Source organism: Scheffersomyces coipomensis (assembly GCF_036884675.1).
Source record: "Scheffersomyces coipomensis strain NRRL Y-17651 chromosome Unknown DFJ63scaffold_5, whole genome shotgun sequence".
NCBI classification, from domain to species: Eukaryota; Fungi; Ascomycota; class Pichiomycetes; order Serinales; family Debaryomycetaceae; genus Scheffersomyces; species Scheffersomyces coipomensis.
In genome coordinates, this window is record NW_027042896.1 from 776,253 (window position 1) to 796,169 (window position 19,917).

The 19,917-nt window shown below is 30.8% G+C and overlaps 6 protein-coding genes across 6 annotated transcripts; 3 read left to right on the top strand and 3 right to left on the bottom strand. All coding sequences in view use genetic code 12, as the record gives it.

Annotated features, from left to right (window-relative positions):
* The first annotated feature begins 43 nt into the window (after window positions 1-43).
* On the top strand, window positions 44-1,921 carry DFJ63DRAFT_193816 (Gfo/Idh/MocA family oxidoreductase). Its single transcript, XM_064903894.1, has one exon. The coding sequence runs from the start codon at window positions 309-311 to the stop codon at window positions 1,779-1,781; it is 1,473 nt and encodes a 490-aa protein (XP_064761049.1). The 5' UTR covers window positions 44-308; the 3' UTR covers window positions 1,782-1,921.
* On the bottom strand, window positions 1,922-3,948 carry DFJ63DRAFT_193815 (salicylate hydroxylase). Its single transcript, XM_064903893.1, has one exon. It carries the CDS (start codon window positions 3,463-3,465, stop codon window positions 2,062-2,064), a length of 1,404 nt encoding a protein of 467 aa, XP_064761050.1. The 5' UTR covers window positions 3,466-3,948; the 3' UTR covers window positions 1,922-2,061.
* Window positions 3,949-4,218: 270 nt separating this feature from the next.
* On the bottom strand, window positions 4,219-7,604 carry KGD1 (alpha-ketoglutarate dehydrogenase). Its single transcript, XM_064907131.1, has one exon. The coding sequence runs from the start codon at window positions 7,456-7,458 to the stop codon at window positions 4,432-4,434; it is 3,027 nt and encodes a 1,008-aa protein (XP_064761051.1). The 5' UTR covers window positions 7,459-7,604; the 3' UTR covers window positions 4,219-4,431.
* A 1,662-nt stretch (window positions 7,605-9,266) lies between these two features.
* PAM17 (Pam17p) lies at window positions 9,267-9,833 on the bottom strand (the record flags this gene model as incomplete). The annotated part of the gene is made up of 1 exon (XM_064905153.1): window positions 9,267-9,833. One exon carries the CDS (start codon window positions 9,831-9,833, stop codon window positions 9,267-9,269), a length of 567 nt encoding a protein of 188 aa, XP_064761052.1.
* Window positions 9,834-11,507: 1,674 nt separating this feature from the next.
* On the top strand, window positions 11,508-15,659 carry DFJ63DRAFT_336473 (RSC chromatin remodeling complex ATPase subunit; the record flags this gene model as incomplete). The annotated part of the gene is made up of 1 exon (XM_064908385.1): window positions 11,508-15,659. One exon carries the CDS (start codon window positions 11,508-11,510, stop codon window positions 15,657-15,659), a length of 4,152 nt encoding a protein of 1,383 aa, XP_064761053.1.
* Window positions 15,660-16,737: 1,078 nt separating this feature from the next.
* On the top strand, window positions 16,738-17,823 carry CCP1 (cytochrome-c peroxidase; the record flags this gene model as incomplete). The annotated part of the gene is made up of 1 exon (XM_064905188.1): window positions 16,738-17,823. The coding sequence occupies one exon, from the start codon at window positions 16,738-16,740 to the stop codon at window positions 17,821-17,823; it is 1,086 nt and encodes a 361-aa protein (XP_064761054.1).
* Window positions 17,824-19,917: the final 2,094 nt, after the last annotated feature.

Below are 19,917 nucleotides of genomic sequence, written 5' to 3' on the forward strand. Positions count from 1 at the left end.
AAAAAAGTGATAAAAGATAAGCGTGTTACACAAAATATGAACAGTTCTCTGTCTGTCTGGTATTAGGTTTGTTTGATTTATGCTAAATTTAGGGAATTTTACTATTTAGGGGCAAATTAAATGATTTTACGTAAAAACATGAAACTTTGAATATTTGTTAAGGTAAGTTAGTTAAGATTTGGTGTGTGTGGTAGTTAGTTATATAATTAGTTCATTCATTCCTCTTTGATCTGATTTTTTATTTACACAAATTTGTTTCTTTTCTTCTTCTTCTTCTTCTTACTAGTCACTCCCTTATACAGAATACTATGGAACCAATCCCTAACCATGATGTAACTTACAACAACAACAAACACCACAATCACAATCCCCATCATATTCATACTCATACTCATAATATTTCAAAACTCTCATTTATCGTGATTGGCGCTGGATTAATTGGTCCACGTCATGCTTCTCATATCATATCAAGACTGGATTGTCAATTATTCGCTATCATTGATCATTCAGCAAAAGGCCCTATAGTAGCTCAACAATTAAACACGTTACTATTTAAAAATTTAGATGAATTGTTTCATTATTGTCAATCTCAACGGATTTCATATCCTGATGCTGCCATTATTGCAACTCCAAATCATACTCATGTTCAACTTGGTTTAAAATTAGCTTCTAAAGGGATCCATCTTTTAGTTGAAAAACCATTGGCTCCAACTGCTTCTGATTGTAAAACTTTAATTGATTATTGTCGTTCACATAAAATTCATCTTTTAATTGGTCATCATAGAAGATTTAATCCTTATATTATTACCACCAAGAAAAATTTAAATAAATTAGGTAAATTAGTTGCCATTCAAGGTTCATGGACTTTATGTAAACCTCCATCTTATTTTCTTGAAAAACATTGGAGATCATCTGTTGAATTAGGTGGTGGTACTTTATTAATTAATTTAATTCATGATTTAGATTTATTACAATATTTATTAGGTCCTATTGATAAAGTATATGCTGAATTATTATCCAAACAAAGAGTTGATAGATTTGATGATAATAGTGCCATTGATTCTCTTGTGGATGAAGGTGCTGCTTTAACTCTTCGATTTAGAAATGGTTGTTGTGGAACATTTATTTGTTCGGATAATGTAACAAGTCCATTTTCATTTGAAGTTGGTACAGGTGAAAATCCAACGGTTCCATTTAATGATTCAATTTCAGGTTTTTATAGAATCTTTGGTAGTCATGGTACAATTTCAGTCCCAGATCTTAAATTATATCATCAACAAGATGATGAAGATGTTGTCCAAGATAATAGTGAACCAATTGATAATTCTATGAGAAATAATTATAATGATTCAAGATCTTGGTTAAGACCTATTGTTACTGAACAATTGAAAATGGATCATGAGACTGATGAATTAGATGATGAATATATCGATGTCGATATGGAAATGAATAGCTTATTACCAACTCCATCACCATCACCAAATTATAAAGAATTCACTCCTATTCATAAATTGAAAACATCATCTACAACATCTACAACAACCACTTCATCAACTAAGAAATCATCTTCTAAACCAAAACCATTTGATTTACAATTGGATCATTTCATTAATATTCTTAATGGTAAAGAATCAGTTGTCAAATGTACAGGTGAAGATGCATTACAAGCTTTATTATGTATTGAAGCAGTTATAAAATCAATTAAATCAGGATTGCCTCAATATGTTGAAGATATTGATACTATCACTCCAAATAACGAATTATTGAAGGAATATATGTAAAAAAAATTAGTTATGTCAAAGTATATTAAAAAACAAAAATGATAAACAAAAAAAAACAGAAGTATCAAAAATTGGCTTTAAAAAAAAAAAAAACTGCAAGAAATAGTTCACCAGTGGTGGTTATCCTTCCTCCTTTCCTTAGTTTTAATTCTCTACTCTCCTTTTATTATCTTATTAATTTGTATATTGTTTATTTAAAGGTTTCGGTTATCCTAATATATGTGTTATTTATTATTATTATAAAAAAAATTAAAAAACTTAAATAATGTAAAAGAGAAAATCACAATTTAGAATCTTCATATAAATTATCAAAATGATATTTAACTGAATGATTACCCTTTTTAAATTCTTTCCAACCTCTTTCAGCTTCATCAAATGCTTCATAACCCCATAAGAATTGTTGAAAACTTGGATCTGCCCATCTATTAGGATATCCAATCTTTGGAGGTAAATCGGCCAATTTTGAATCCCTAATTAATTGATCTTGACCATCTTTTAAATGATAAATATTTTGACATTGAGTTGATCCTTTTACAATTTGAGTTGATCTCCATTTTCTTAATGATTCAGTTAATTCTAAAATGGGATGAATTTGATCTTTAGATTCAATATGACTTAATAATCCCGTTAAAACTGCCGCATCTTCTAAAGCTGATGAAGCTCCACTTGCCAAATAAGGTAAAGTAGCATGAGATGCATCACCTAATATAATACAATTGGAAGATTTATGAGTCCAAGTTGATAATTCTCTCAGGTTTTGTAATTTCCATTTTGAAGTTGAATGAATTAATTCAAATAATTTAATTAATCTTGGATCCCAATCTTTGAATAATTCGGTTAATTCTTCCTTTGAGGAATGTTCAACAAATACTCCTGGTTCTAAATTATCAGGACTTAATATAACCACATTACATGTCTTTCCACCTTGTAAAAGATAAACCACAATATGAGATTGAGGACCCCACCAAAAGTTTATATTTGGTTTTTCATAAAGAAATTTCAATTCATCATATTTTTTCATTTCTTCAACATCAATTAAAGCTCTATAAGCTAAATCTCCTGTATTATAAGGTAAATCAGGATATCCCAATATAAATGATCTTAATTCAGATTTAATACCATCGTAACCGACAATGATATCTCCTGTATATGATATACGAGTTGAAGTTGTAACGGTATTTGAATCAAAATCAATATGATCAACACGCGAATTTAATAATACTTTAACGTTCAACTCTTCACATCTTTCCACCAAAACACGATGATAATCAGCTCTATGAACATGAATATATTCTCCATGATATTGATCTTTAACATAAGGGATTAAATTTTGTTCTGAAATCAAATTACCTGATTTCCAACTAAAAATTTTAAAATCATAAGGTAAGATAGCTTTTGATAATACTGAATCTAAACATCCAATGGTTTTTAAAATCTTGGATGAAGGGGGAGGAATTTGAATCCCAGCTCCAACTTCTCCTAATTCAGCAGCTTGTTCTAACACAGTAACATTATGACCTGCTAATGTTAATCCAATGGCTGCAGTTAATCCTCCTAAACCAGCACCTACAATGATGATGTCCAATGATATTGGAGCTGTAGCAATGGTAGTGAATGAAGTATAAGATGAATTGGAATCAGCGGTGCTGTCGTGATTAATGGTTGGGGCTTCACTTATAGTCATCGTTAATAATATGGTGTTATGGAGTTTGGTGATATTAAGAAATTGTTGTTGATGATGATGGTATACGAATGGAATGGTTATTTCATTCTGATTATATATGCCAGATCATAAAAACAGTTGATAATAATTTATCCCAAAACCTTAGTTTCCTATTATCCAAGTCATTTTCCACAATAATAATTGTTAAATCAATCAATTAATCAACCAAGTCCATAAGGCTAAAATTAATATTTATCCGGACCAAATTTCGAAATAATCGCATAAATAAATATCCGCCAGTTGCAAAAAAAAGAAAAAAGAAATTTTAATTTTTTTTGTGTGGGGAAATTTTAGATCCTCGAAGAGGAATGGTATATAACAAAGAACGATTATCCGACAAAATTAGACTACAAAAGTTATAGTGAATGAAATGTCTAAAACTGCTAGGGAAGTACGATTTGCGGTGGAGTTGGGGTTGGTTGGAAATAGGATAAATTCTCTTTTCTAAAGTAGTATTGAACTTTATCAATGATCGTTTTTATGAATTATAGTCGGTACTTCGGCATTTTGATCCGCATTTACGATTTCCATCTTTCTCCTCCTCCTTGTGTCTCTCTATGTCCCCAATTCAATTTCCAAACATTTAACCAAGGTTTATCGGTCATTGCCGATATTAACATTAAGAATTAAAACTAATATCTTATAAATAATTACATAATATCTTGAAAAATATCGAAACTACTACAAAAAACTCACACACACATAAATAAAATGTCTAAACCATATAAAACAATGATATGAATATTATTAAAAGGATGTATATATAAAGTTAAAAAAATGGACAAGAAAGCAAAATCTAATATAAAGAAAAATCAATCATTATAACTTAATGATGATATATATAAATATTTTTTTTTTAAAGGAGTTTTTAAAATTTTTAAATTTTTGGTATGCACGAAACGACTATTCCTCTCACTTTGTCTCAACTTATTGTTGGAAAACATCCTTTAAGAAAGCTTCTTCTTCAGCAATATGCATGGCTTTAGAACCAGCAGCAACTGATGCAGATGGATCTCTACCAGCATATCTAACCTCAGAATCTTTATGTCTGGCAGTTTCCTTTAAGGTAGTAGCTAATCTTGGAGCTACAAATGAATAAGTACCCATGTTTAATGGTTCTTCTTGACAGAAAACTAAATCATCAACATTTGGATAAGAGTCAATAAGATCTCTTAATTGAGCAAATGGGAATGGATGTATTTGTTCAATTCTAATAATAGCAGTATGTTTATCTTCAATAGTAGCTCTCTTTTTATGTAAAGCAGCATAAACTTGACCAGTAGCAAATACTAATCTCTTAATACCATCTTTAGCACTAATAGATCTACCTAATTCAACATCATCAATAATCCATTGGAAATGAGATTCTCCAGTAAATTCACTTAAGTCAGATCTAGCTAATGGATGTCTTAATAAAGATTTAGAAAAGAATAATACTAATGGTTTTCTAAATTGTCTATGCATTTGTCTTCTTAATAAATGGAAAATATTGGCTGGAGTAGTAGGATAAGCAATTTGCATATTAGCATCTTGATGTTGTCTTTCTAATTTTTCTGGAGCTGGGAAAAATCTTTGATCTTCATTACATAATTGTAAATATCTTTCAATTCTACCAGATGAATGTTCTGGACCTTGACCATCATAACCATGAGGTAATGAAACAACTAAACCAGATCTTTGTTTCCATTTAGATTCAGCAGCAGCAATAAATTGATCAATAATAACTTGACCAGTATTAGCAAAATCACCAAATTGAGCTTCCCATTGAACTAAAGCATCAGGAGAAGTTAATGAATAACCATATTCAAATCCTAAAACACCATATTCTGATAATGATGAATTTGAAATATCAAATTTACCTTGATCTTCAGATAAATGTTGTAATGGAGTATAAGTTTGTTCAGATGATTGATCATGTAAAACAGCATGACGTTGAGAGAAAGTACCTCTTTCAACATCTTGACCAGAAATTCTAACATGATAACCTTCTAAAGCTAATGAACCAAAAGCTAAAGCTTCACCAGTTGCCCAATCAATACCTTCACCAGTTTCAACAGTCTTCTTTCTAGTATTTAAAATTCTCTTTAAATTTCTATGAATTTCAAATCCTTTTGGAGCTTCTGATATAGTATTACCAATCTTCTTTAAAATTTCTTCATCAACAGCAGTTGGTAAATGAGCTAATACTTCAGTAGCTAATTCTTTTGGAGATTTAAAATCTTCCCATGGAGTAGTTAACCATTCTCTTGAAGTTGGTTGATATTCTTTAGATTTAGTAAATGATTCTTCTAAAGTATTCCAAACCCATTTTTTATGTTCTTCAACATCTTCTTTAGAAAATGATTCTTCTTTAATTAATTGTTGAGTATAATATTCTAATACAGATTTCTTTTCAGCAATCTTATTATACATTAATGGTTGAGTGAAAGCTGGTTGATCAGTTTCATTATGACCATATTTTCTATAACCAACAACATCAATAATAACATCAGAATGGAAAGTAGCTCTCCATTCAGCAGCTAAATCGAAAACAAATATACAGGCTTCAACATCATCAGCATTAACATGGAAAATTGGAGAATTAGAAGCTTTGGCAAGATCAGATGGATATAAAGTAGATCTAGCAAATCTTGGATCAGTAGTGAAACCAATTTGATTATTAACAATGACATGAACAGTACCACCAGTTGAATAAGCTGGTAAATTGGCAAAACCCATAGTTTCATAAACAACCCCTTGACCGGCAAATGCAGCATCCCCATGTAATAAAATTGGCATAGCTTTTTTGAATTCACCAACATCTTGTTTATAATGTTGAATAGCTCTGGTTTTACCTAAAACAACACCATCTTCGGCTTCTAAATGAGAAGGATTAGCAACAATGGATAAATTGACATGTTTACCTGAAGTAGTTGGTCTAGCATAATTCATACCTAAATGATATTTAACGTCACCAGAACCTTCATCGAATTCTTTTGAACCAGTGAATTCAGAAAAGATTGATTCATTTGGTTTTCTAACCACATTTGATAACATATTTAATCTACCTCTATGTGGCATACCAATGACAACATCTTCAACACCATATTCAACAGAAGTATCAATTAAAGCTTTTAAACCTGGAACAGTGGCTTCAACCCCTTCTAAACCGAATCTTTTATCGTTAGGGAATTTAGTAGCTAAAAATGATTCAAAAGAACAAGACCAAATTAAACGATCTAAAATTTGTCTTTTTTGATCAGTGGAATATTTAAATGGAGATGGAATTTCAATTCTTTCTCTTAACCAATCACATTGTTCTTTGGATGGGATATGAACATATTCAATACCATAAGATTGACAGTATAATTTTTCACAATTATCAATAATTTCTCTTAATGATAAAGATTTTTTACCAGCATCAGCAAATCTTCGTAAAATACCAGCACCTAAAGTGATTTGTTTATTTAAATCAGCTTCAGTGAAACCATAATGATCTAAAGTTAATTCTTTTGGAACTTCACTATGATTACCGAATGAAATACCTAATGGATCAATTTTAGCTTTTTGATGACCTCTAACTTGATAAGCTCTAACTAATAATTGAACTTTTAAATGAGTAACAACATCTTCACTGATATTAGCACTGGCACCTGGGGAGAAGAAACCAGCAGTACCACCAGCAACAGTTGGAACAATGGTTGGAGGAGCTTGGAAAGCTTTTGATGGAGGAATATTGCTTGATTCAATGTTTTTGAAATAAGCATTCCATGATACATGGACACTAGATGGGTCTTGTTTCCAAGCATCGTACATTTCATCGACATAATTGGAATTGTTACCTTGTAAGAAAGTATCAGAGCCAGTGGCTAAATAACGAGTTGAAGTAATTCTTAAACCTTGATTTATCAATGGTTTGAATTGACTTTTCAATAATTGAGCGCGAGGAGCAGCGCTTTTGAATGCTCTAAGCATGATTGGTGGAAGAGGGTTAAACTTATTCCTTGATAGTAATAGAGATTACTATGTAATCCTAATATCAACAATTGTTTTAAGAAGAAGAGATTAAAACTATTATTGAAATTAATTATTTCTTTTCTTTTTTTATTATTTTTTTTGGTAATTTTGGTTTAATTTGATGTTGGTTGGAGGAGGTGGGCCAGGAGGAGTTTATTGCGAAGAATTAAAGGGAAGCAGCCTGGGAGAAAAAAAAATGAGATCATTACGACGGCCCGGATATATTCCGGGAAAGTTTAATATATATCTTTGGAACCATTATGAAATGTTTAAGATAGTTTAAAGAGGGTTATATAGTCTACAAGGATCTATAAGTATCACTATTTTACATTATGATATCCATTTTGTTAAAAGAACATGAATATCGTTAGACATTGCTTTCAATTCATAGTTGAAGTTACGAGGTCAATACCGAGATATTAGACACACCTTTTGCGGCGAAAAATAATTCTTACGTCTGGGATGGGAAATTGCGGCAATTTCTGTTGACTACTGGAGAACTTTAAAATAGCAATATGATTGATAGCTGATGAGAGCATGAAGAAAATTGGTTTGATGTTGGGCTTGATAGTACATGATGGTATTTTACTCCAACTCATTCATTTGTTTTTAGCATTGATAATTGAATACACTCAGAAAACGGTCGGTATAAGTAACGGCGGCTCCAGAAATCGGAGTACAGTTTGCGACTTGACACGACACAAATATCTCTCATAAAAAAATGTTCTTTGAAAAATTAGGCCCCGGAGTGACAAGGGAATTTCGAGCTGCTCATCACAAGAAAATAGACCAGAATATGTCAACTCCGCTAAAAATGAAAACGACCATAATAATTAAAGAAGATACTGTAATACTGCTTCGGTCGTCAGATTAGAACGATCTAGTTAATAGAACTACATAGCATATATAACTACATTACTCTTATTCTCTATAACTATGATGTTGAAATCGATTTGTTTTGATTTCATAATTTTACCCCATGAAATCATATTCGCACGCCCGGGCTAGAACCCATTGCTAAAACCAACCACAAAAGAATTTTTATTTTTTCACGACATTCTATTGGCTGAAAATTGTTTGAATGATGTCACGTATAAAGTTACAACTTCCTAACATAGTCCGACAATAGGACAAGTAGAAGTGGAGAGAAACTAAGCTTCCATTTTTGAATGACCATTTTTTTAAGATTGGAAGCACTAATCTGTCTTGTGAACATAACTATGTGTAAGTGAGTTATCCTCGGAGTTTTTAGGGCCTGGGAAATGGGCAAACCCAGGCGAGACTAACAACCAAAAAAATAGAACGAATTATATAGCAATTCCGGTCAATCTCACAATGTTTTGACACGTGATCCATAACCGAATTTTGAAATTTAGAGTCTCTATTATTTTGCAACTGTTTTTCATTCTTGAACTGTATCAAGTTGTACCATTATGATACTGATAGAGGCTATTTAAACATTATTTAATACTTTTGCATTAGAAAGGATTTACTTATGTAGGTTACAGGCTTCTGATTCATAAAACATACTTATTACTTTTTAAATAAATTAACTAATTATGTAAATATATATATATTTGGAGTTGTATATTCAACAACAAGACTATGGAGACGAATATAATAGGTGTGTATGTACAGATAGAATTAGTAGTGACAAACAAAAGCATAAACGATTTTCAAACACTAACAACATAGAAACAAAGCAGCTAAATTGGAACATAGCGAGTCAGACTGGTTCATCAAATTTCTATTCGATTCTATTCCAATTAAAGGAATTCCTTTGCTTTTCTTCTAAATGCATTACAGTCTCTTAACCATTGCTTGTAATCATTTAAAGAATAAATCTTTTCCCCATAGTAATCAGGAACTGGATTAGAAAATGATTGAGAAGATGGATCAACTCTTTTATCTTTAATTCTAGCTAAGAATTGTTGATCTCTTTTATTGAATTGATGTAATATTCTTCTATTTGAAAGTTTAAATAAACTTGAACCAAAAGTAGGTCCAAATAAATATCCAATACCACCACCTAATATAACTGTAGTACTTAATACTATGACTGGATCGAAACCAAACATTGGTTTTTCATCAAATTCAATATTGGCAATGGCTCCTAAAGTTATAAGAACCCCTCCTAACCCAGTTATACTTGATGCACCGAAATTAATGAAATTCTTTTGTTTCTTTAATTTAAAATATTCTTGCCATGAAAATGATTCATTAACTTTAGTAGAATTAAGTCTTTGAAATATCTTATTACCACTTTGTTTGAATAAAGCAGATGAATTTTTGGAAATTACACGGTTAAATATTCCTAACTGATTAGTTAACATCTTGAATGAATGAATTATATAAGTGTTTAGTTGTAAAGGAGGTGATTTATAAGTATACAAGGAAATGTATTAATAATTATGGATGCAAATGGGGTATCTAAAAGATCTAGTAACTTGAATTCTTCTTCTCTTTTGAATGCTGTAGTTATCTACTATGACTATTTCAATATGATACTTGTAAATACAACTAAGTATAGATTGAATAATTGATTGATTGATTTGATAATTCAAGATAGTTCTAAATAAACCTTATGATCCTTTTTTTGAAATTGCTATCATTTTTGGGTACGAAAATTTTTCGTCACTAAATTCAGGTTGACTGCATATAATGTTAGGTTAACTATGTCAAAAACATTGGTATTAAAAATGTTTAGTTTTGTATTAACGCAATTTATAATCAGGTGGTGACTAGAAAACAGGTATATAAGACATGAACTTACTAGATTAGAACAGCAAATCATTTATATTATAATAGTTACTTATAGAATTTGTGATGGTTTATATTGAAGATTAAGTAGAGAGTTGATGTAAAACTTCAAGCTTCAAATAGAAAGTAATAGAAGAATAGAACAGATACTCTATTTCAAGATAGAAGATTAACGAAATTGACATGTCATCCTGATATGTATTTTTGACTTAGAAGCTAGGTAGCAAGATGCAAATAAATTTTAAAAAAAACATTTCTGAACAACAGAATGATTGATTGCAAAAAAGTTCCAACAAAAGAGGCGCGTGAGGGAGGTGAATTTCTATATACCATTTGGATGTATAATTAACAACGAATCAAAAGATTTGGCTTGTGATGATATAGTAACTATGCTAGAGAATTGACAACATGATTCAATGCATTTCAAATGAGACTTTCTAAGTAAAATGAAACGCGATGGTTGATATTTAAGTGAATCGATTTCTACTGATGCGTCCACAAATAGAAATCTATTATCACTCAGAAATATAACATTACATATCTGGTTTCAATTTAAAAAGTTTGCCAAAGACCCTAGAGGACTACTGAATCATAATCAATCCAACACTGGGATAATCAAGCTAACAATATTAAATAAAGGGTTGATAAGCTAATTTATTAAAGTAGTAAACGGGATAAACTGTAAAAAGACGCCATTTTATGTGTAAACTGTAAAAAATCAACGAAAATTTCAACCACCAAAAAAAAAAATCATCAACAGAAAAAATGATAGAAAAACCAAAACAGTAGCTGTTGCCAAAATACACTTCTAATCAATCATCATAAGATCAGAATACATCACCAAAAGGTACGATTATCAACAGCTATCACCACCACCGTACAAGTAGTTGCTTATTGAATATACACGTGTTGGACTGTGAACTAGACTAATTCTATTTATGGCTCACCCTTGAATCGTTTCCATTTCATCACCACTGATTTTTGATACTTTTTATTTTTTTATTTACAGCCAGATCCGACATACCGATCAATCAATCAACTAATCTATTGATCTATCAACTACACCGTACTATAGGATACGATCGATTGAAACTTGATATTATCTGTTGTTAGGGCTGTTTCTAATATTTTAATTTATACACTTTTTTTGTTTCATAATTTGTACTATACACTAGGCTGGTAGCATATATTCACCAATCAATCAATCAATCAATCAATCAATCAATCAATCAATCAATAAATCAATCATGAATGGAGGCACCACTTTAATAAATGGCAATGGTACCACTAATGGACTTTTAAAGTATACTCCACCATCGTCTTCAGCAGTAGTTGCTTCTTCACAACAAGCGTCTACAACCACCACCACTTTTAATTCTCCGGATCCCATAATAGATTTCCCTCAAACTAAAGATGAATTAAATCAACTATTAGGAAGATACTACAAGTTATTAAAGACATCCCATCAGTTTAAACAAGACCATGAAGCTAAAGTTGAAGCTTTGAAAGAACTTGCTCAAGCAAATGGAGATTTACCAAATAATATAACTCATACCAACAACAATGATACATTTAGTGCTGATTCTGCTAGTGATGAAGTATCTAATGTATCTAAAGACAATTCAAATCTAGAATCTTCAGCCACTCCTAGCTCTTCGGTTGATTATCCTCCATTTATAGATCCAACTGAAAGAGAAAGATTACTTATTGAAGAAGTGCTATATAAAGTTTCATCTAATCAAGATGAATTTCTTGCCAAACAACAACAATTTTATGATGAGTTATTAACTACTGAAATTGAAGCCATAGAAAACACCGATGATGAATCATTCGATTTTGATTTGTTTACTAAACAAATAACTGGATTACAATTATTATCAAAAGATTATGACTTATCAGAATCATTACAATCAACTTACACTAATGAAACTAAATCATCTCCGAGTATTGATATTGACACCATTATTAAAAAATTATCATCATTTGAATCTACTGATTTTATTTCAAGAGCTAAATTATTAGGTATCAAGATTCCTCAAAGTTTAAGTGACTTAAATCCATTTGCTGCACCAATTGGAAGTTATTATACTGATAAAATCTTAACTAATAAGATCTCAAATAGATTAAGAGAACTTGAAAATTTACCTGGTAATTTAGGTACTTTTGAATTCAATCTGATTGATAATCATAAGGTTACTACCAATGATAGTTTAAAGATTAAAGCTCTTATTGAATTGAAATCATTAAGATTATTATCAAAACAAAAGCAATTGAAGCGTAACATACTTATACATGAAGCTAATCAATCTAAATATATTTTACCAAGCTTAATGAATGATCCAATTTGTTTACAAGAAAAGAGATCGTTTAATATAAGATCCAAAATCGAACAATCTAATCCTCAATATTTAGCTATTCAATTAGAAGAATTAAAGAAACAAGAAGCAAGAGAATTGAAACGTCAATTACATATTTCTAAAATCAATCAAGTATTGGAAAGTGCCCTTACTTCTGCCAATGATAAATATCAAAAATATTATTATAGATCAAATACTTTGGTTAAACAAATATCTAACTTTCATCAAAATACTGAAAAGGATGAGTCTAAGAAATTAGAAAGAACTGCCAAACAAAGATTGCAAGCTTTGAAATCCAACGATGAAGAAGCTTATATGAAATTATTAGATCAAACCAAAGATCATAGAATTACTCATCTTTTAAAACAAACTAATCAATTCTTGGATACTTTAGCCAATCAAGTTAAAGCTCAACAAGAAGAATATGAATTCACCGATAAAAGAGATGTCCCACCTGAAATTATGCCTGAACCAAAGCAAGAATCAGTTGGTGAAGATGGCGAAGTTAAAGATGAAAATGAAGATTTACGTGAAAAAATCGATTATTATCAAGTGGCTCATCGTATTAAAGAAGAAGTTAATGAACAACCAAATATTTTAGTTGGTGGTAAATTAAAAGAATATCAATTGAAAGGTTTACAATGGATGGTTTCATTATATAATAATAAATTAAATGGTATTTTAGCCGATGAAATGGGTTTAGGTAAAACCATTCAATCTATTTCTTTAATTACTTATCTTATTGAAAAGAAACAAGAATCTAAATTTTTAGTTATTGTCCCATTATCAACTATAACCAATTGGACTATGGAATTTGAAAAATGGGCTCCAAGTGTTAGAGTCATCGTTTATAAAGGATCTCAACAACAAAGAAGATCACTACAACATGAAGTCAGATTAGGAAATTTCCAAGTGATGTTAACTACTTATGAATATATTATTCGTGAAAGACCATTATTATCTAAATTCCATTATTCTCATATGATTATTGATGAAGGTCACAGAATGAAAAATGCTACTTCCAAATTATCAATTACCTTAAAACAATATTATAGAACTAAGAATAGATTAATTTTAACTGGTACTCCATTACAAAATAATTTACCTGAATTATGGGCATTATTAAATTTCGTTTTACCAAGAATTTTTAATTCAGTAAAGTCTTTTGATGAATGGTTTAATACTCCATTTGCTAATACTGGAGCTCAAGAAAAGATTGAATTAACAGAAGAAGAAAGTTTATTAGTCATTAGAAGATTACATAAAGTGTTAAGACCATTCTTATTAAGAAGATTAAAGAAAGATGTCGAAAAGGATTTACCTGATAAAGTTGAAAAAGTATTAAAATGTAATTTATCTGGATTACAATATATTTTATATCAACAAATGTTAAAACATAATGCTTTATTCGTTGGTGCTGATGTCGGTGGAGCTAAATCCGGTATCAAAGGTTTAAACAATAAAATCATGCAATTGAGAAAGATTTGTAATCATCCTTTTGTATTTGAAGAAGTCGAAGGTATATTAAATAGTTCAAGATTAACTAATGATTTAATTTGGAGAACTTCCGGAAAATTTGAATTATTAGATCGTATTTTACCTAAATTCAAAGCCAGTGGTCATAGAGTGTTAATGTTTTTCCAAATGACTCAAGTTATGGATATTATGGAAGATTTCTTAAGATGGTGTGATATGAAATATTTAAGATTAGATGGGTCTACAAAAGCTGACGATAGACAAGATATGTTAAAAGCTTTTAATGCTCCTAATTCTGAATATTTCTGTTTCCTTTTATCTACTAGAGCTGGTGGTTTAGGGTTAAATTTACAAACTGCTGATACTGTTGTTATCTTTGATACTGATTGGAATCCTCATCAAGATTTACAAGCTCAAGATAGAGCTCATAGAATTGGTCAAAAGAATGAAGTACGTATTTTAAGATTGATCACCAATGATTCTGTTGAAGAAGTTATCTTAGAAAGAGCCCATCAAAAATTAGATATTGATGGTAAAGTTATTCAAGCTGGTAAATTCGATAATAAATCTACCGCTGAAGAACAAGAAGAATATTTAAAGAGATTATTAGAAGCTGACGCTCGTGGTGGAGAAAATGAAGAAAATGATTCCTTAGATGATGAAGAATTGAATGAAATTTTGGCTAGATCAGAAGAAGAAACTGTATTATTTGCTAAGATTGATGCTGAAAGAAAGAAGCATGATAAGAATTTATTTAAAACAAGATTGATTGAACAAAGTGAATTACCACCAGTATTTACGGAAGATATCTCTAAACATTTTGAAAAGAAGGTAGAAGATATTGGACGTAAAAGAGATAAAAAGAGAGTTAAATACGATGATGGATTAACCGAAGAGCAATGGTTAATGGCAATGGATGATGATAATGATACAGTTGAAGATGCTATTAAAAGAAAAGAACAAAGAATTAGTAAAAGAAAAAAGAATAAGGCAGTCAGAGAGGGATTAATTGTGGAAGAAATTGGTGATGATGAAGTTGGAGAAGAAGACGACGATGAAGATGACGATGAAGAGTATGGAAATAGTTCAAGAAAGAGACAACGTAGAAGTACATCAAGAACTCCACAACCATCTACTAAATCCAAGGGCAAAGCCAGTAAATTCGTTGTTGAAGATGATGATGAAGTAGAAGATGAAGAAGATGAAGAAGAACCTGTTGAAGATGAAATTGAAGACGATGGTCCCGTTGATGAATTGACTCAACAATGCAATCAAGTATTAGCCGAAATTGAAGAATTAGTGGCAGACGATGGGCATGCTGTGGCGGAGATCTTCATCAAATTACCATCGAGGAAATTATATCCTGATTATTATCTGATTATTAAACATCCTGTATCGATCAATCAAATCAAGAAACAATTAGAGCAAGGTAAAATAGAAGATTTTGAACATTTTAAATCTGAAGTCAAGCAGATGTGTATTAATGGTAAGACTTATAATGAGGAAGGATCATTTGTGTATAGTGATGCTGACATAATTGAGAAGTTAATTGATTCTAAAAATTAAATTAAGTTATTATATAGTTATAGTTTTTAGTTATTACAAGCATAATTTTAATGTAAAGTATAAGTACAAAATTCCCTTATAGTCTTGGTATGTTGATATTAACGTATAATGGATTTATCGCTCTCGTCACTTACACAAAAACGCGATAGCCTCATTAGGGAAGGTTTTAGCCAAAAGTACAAAAAAAAAAGAAAAGGGGTGGGGGTGATGGATAAGAATAAATAGTAACGATGTGGCAAGGGACAATCAAAACTTTAATGTAATAGAGGTTATAACAATTGATTGAGATTGGGTGACATTAACATCCGTTATATATTTCCTGATTGAATTGTGACTTCAACTCATTAATGATCAGTTAATTAGGATGAATTTCTCTACTAAATTGGTGAGGACCAGAATGCACGTAGCATCTTCTTCCGTAGCACAAAATTAGCCAATTTGTCACCAATTTCTTAGTCGCGATTTGCATGAAATTTGTCAGCCACTGTGATGGTCTGGCTAGCTGCCTTGTTATCTATCTATCTATCTATCTTGATATGCTATTCATTCAGCTCAATTGAGTTACATGTGATTTAGAAATGAATAAATAAACTATTTAGATAGTTGTACGATACTATTAGACATTTAACGGTTATGAAGAAAAATAACCAGGTAAATAAATACATAATTGCACTAGCGATGATTGTTTTTTGCTTGGCTATCATTGGCTAGATTACTGCTGGTATAAGCCAAAATGAAAATGATGTCGCTATTTTCTATTACACAAAAATGTGATTAGCAGCATGTTCAAGTTCCTTTGTCCCCCTAAAGATTTCCATCTCTCCCTAAATATTATTTTTTTTTCACCCCACTCCACAATTTGAAAAATTCATGCTGTCTATTTTAACTCATTAGTAGTGTCGTTGTCGTCGGATGTTCTTCCATTCACCATATATATATATATAAAGAATTAATATCTCCACTTTCAATTTTTTTTGCAAGGCCCTTTCCACTTTTCTTTTTTTAGAATTTTTACGTTACCCCTAATTTGTTTTGGTTCTTTATAACTAAAATATACGAAGAGAGTTAGTTTTGAACAATGTCAACTCTTGCATTAAAATCTTCTATTTCAAGAATTGCTAAGGCCACTGGTTCTAGTTCTAGAGCTAGAAGTTCAACCTTTTTATTATCAGGTTTAATTGGTACTGGTGCTGTTGCTTCATACTTATATTACAATAACAATAAAAACAACAATAATAATAACAACAACAATGGTAAAATCGTCAAGCCATTATTAGGAGCTGCAATTATTAAAAATGCTCAAATTCCAGAAGGTAAAGGTATTCAAGATTATCAATCTGTTTATAATGCCATTGCTTCTAAAATCGAAGAACATCTTGATTTCGATAAAGGTGCTGGTTACTATGGTCAATTAGTTAGATTATCATGGCATACCTCTGGTACCTATTCTAAATATGATAACACTGGTGGTTCATATGCAGGTACCATGGTTTATGCTCCAGAATCATCTGATGGTGAAAATGCTGGTTTAGCTGTTGGTAGAGACTTTTTAGTTGAATTTAAAGATAAATTTCCTTGGATTTCAAGAGGTGATTTATGGACTTTAGGTGGTGTTGTTGCTGTTCAAGAAGCTGGGGGTCCAAAAGTTCCTTGGAGACCAGGTAGAACTGATCTTTATGATGCTGCTTCTGTTCCAGCCAATGGTAGATTACCAGATGCTTCAAGAGATGGTAAATATGTTCGTGATTTATTCAAAAGAATGGGTTTCAATGATAGAGAAACTGTTGCTTTAATTGGTGCTCATTGTTTAGGTCAATGTCATACTTATAATTCTGGTTTTGATGGTGCTTGGGGTCCACAATTTAACAGATTCACTAATGATTTCTACGTCAGATTATTAGGTGGATGGCACGTAAGAAAATGGGATGGTAAGAAACAATACCAAGATGATGAAACTAATACTTTCATGATGTTACCAACCGATATTGCCTTAAAGGAAGAATCTTATTTCCTCAAATATGTTAAAGAATATGCTAAAGATGAAGAATTATTCTTCAAAGATTTCGCCAAGGCTTATAGTACCTTATTAGAATTGGGTGTTTCTTACCCAAGAGGTTCAAAGCCATTTATCTTCAAAACTGTTGAAGAACAAGAAGACGAGTAATTAATTAGTTAATAGACTTTAAGATTTATTCTTGTTTTTAATCTTTTATTTATTCCTTTGATACATTGTTTTAATTCGTTTATTTAGCTAGTCTTGTCTGTTTGTATACATCTTTGTCAATCAAACTATTATTGTATTAAAAAACAAACTCGAGATGTAATTGTAAGAGATATCGTAACTCGTCTGAATGCAATTGATTCTTTCTTGATAACTTTTTAAACTGAAAGATTGTATGCGATGGATCTTTGATTTTTGTCGATGGTGTGATTTGTGTGATGTCACAATTTTCTTTTTTTTTGTTAGTGAAAACTAACGCGTTATCCCGACAGATCTAAAGTTATGTTTCCCTATTGGAATATTCCTACAATAGTTGATCATCATTCTAATTTACCATTCAATCAAATCATAGTTCTAGACTATTCATTCATTAATTCATTCATTTGATTTTGAATCTTTCTGCAACCACGCAACGTTTTGCAATCTGAAATGTTACTTCAAATAAGAGAGCAGGTTGACTTTTCAACCATTCGTTAGTTAGCTTCTTGATCTATTCAATTATATATGCACATGCATAATTGAATATAAAACGAAGCTTTAGAAGCTTTTCTACCTTTGATTTTGCATAATAAAATGCACAAAATTGATGAAGGGTCGTTGACCTCATCACAAATGATAAACTTCCTTACTTACAAACAATACATTGTTTCACCTTATTTTAATTTACGAAATTGAAAAAAGAAAAGAGAAATAACATCAAATGTTATTGCCAACAGATATATGGCCATTTTGATCTATGTTCTAGATGATACAAAACAAACCTCTCATATTGGGGTAGAATCGTTCATGCATAGAAAATAATAAATGGGTTAGTTTTTTTATTCATTTTCGATCTTTTCTTTTTCTCCTGTCTTTTCTTTTCTTTTGGATGAAAGGTATGACGTTTTCTGTGATCTTGGAGTTCAATTATGAATAACACACACTATTCAACTGTGAATAAGCCACCGTTTCAACGCAAACCATACTGATAGAATCAATATATGCTATGTAATTAAACACAATACTGATGCATTTACCGTTCTTTGCAGCATATCCATTTGTTTACACTTTATGCCGTTTAATTATCATAATCAAGCAAATAAAGCAAATCAAGAAAATCAAGGAAGCGAAACTAAAAAAAGTGTTGATGTTCCTGATTTTCGTTATGTCAAAGAAAGGTCTATAAAATAGCCTAGATTAACATTCGTTGATCGGATCTATTCACGTAATATCGAATTACAATAAAGTTGATTTTATGATTTAACAAAAAGAGTCTAATCCCTTTTACGTCGCCATTGTTAGTCAAATAATAACTATGCGCTGATATCATATCATTATGTTCCTTTAAATTCCCAATTCGTCGAATCAACGGGACATTATACTGAGGTATGGATGTTTTCAATGATAAACCCATATTATGTCAGATCATGCAGAGACTTTTTGTGTCACATAAATTTTTTGGCGCAAATAAATTTGCAAAAGAATAAAATATTTATAAAAAATAATATCATGAACTTTATCCTTATTTTAGCATTATAATAAGAGAAATAGTTCAATTAAAGATTAAACGATCTCCACATTAACAATGAAATCCTTTGTTAATCCCGATTTTAAAAGTTGTATGACTTTAGCGAAATCGTGATATCTGTGATAATTCCATCGGATAATTGTTGAACAATGAAATATTAATTTGCATCAATTATGGAACCCATCTTCATTTCACATATAACATTACCATAAGTTCCCAAATTTCCAAGAAAAAAGGCCAATTTTCATCTCAATCACTATTTTTATCAAAATTCAAGGAATACAGCTATTACCAGTGAAAAATATTGATAAATATTCACGGTACAAGATGAATCTTTTGAGTTATAAAACTCTTATAATCATCTCATTATGGTTCTCCATAACACTTGCGGGCTACTCAAGCTCAAGTGGAGGACTTTTTGATGACTATACCACTTCTTCATCAATATTCGCACCACCTCCATTCACTACGTATACTACTACTGAAGTAAGTACTGATCCTACTGGATCGGTTAGCACCAAGAGTGGAGT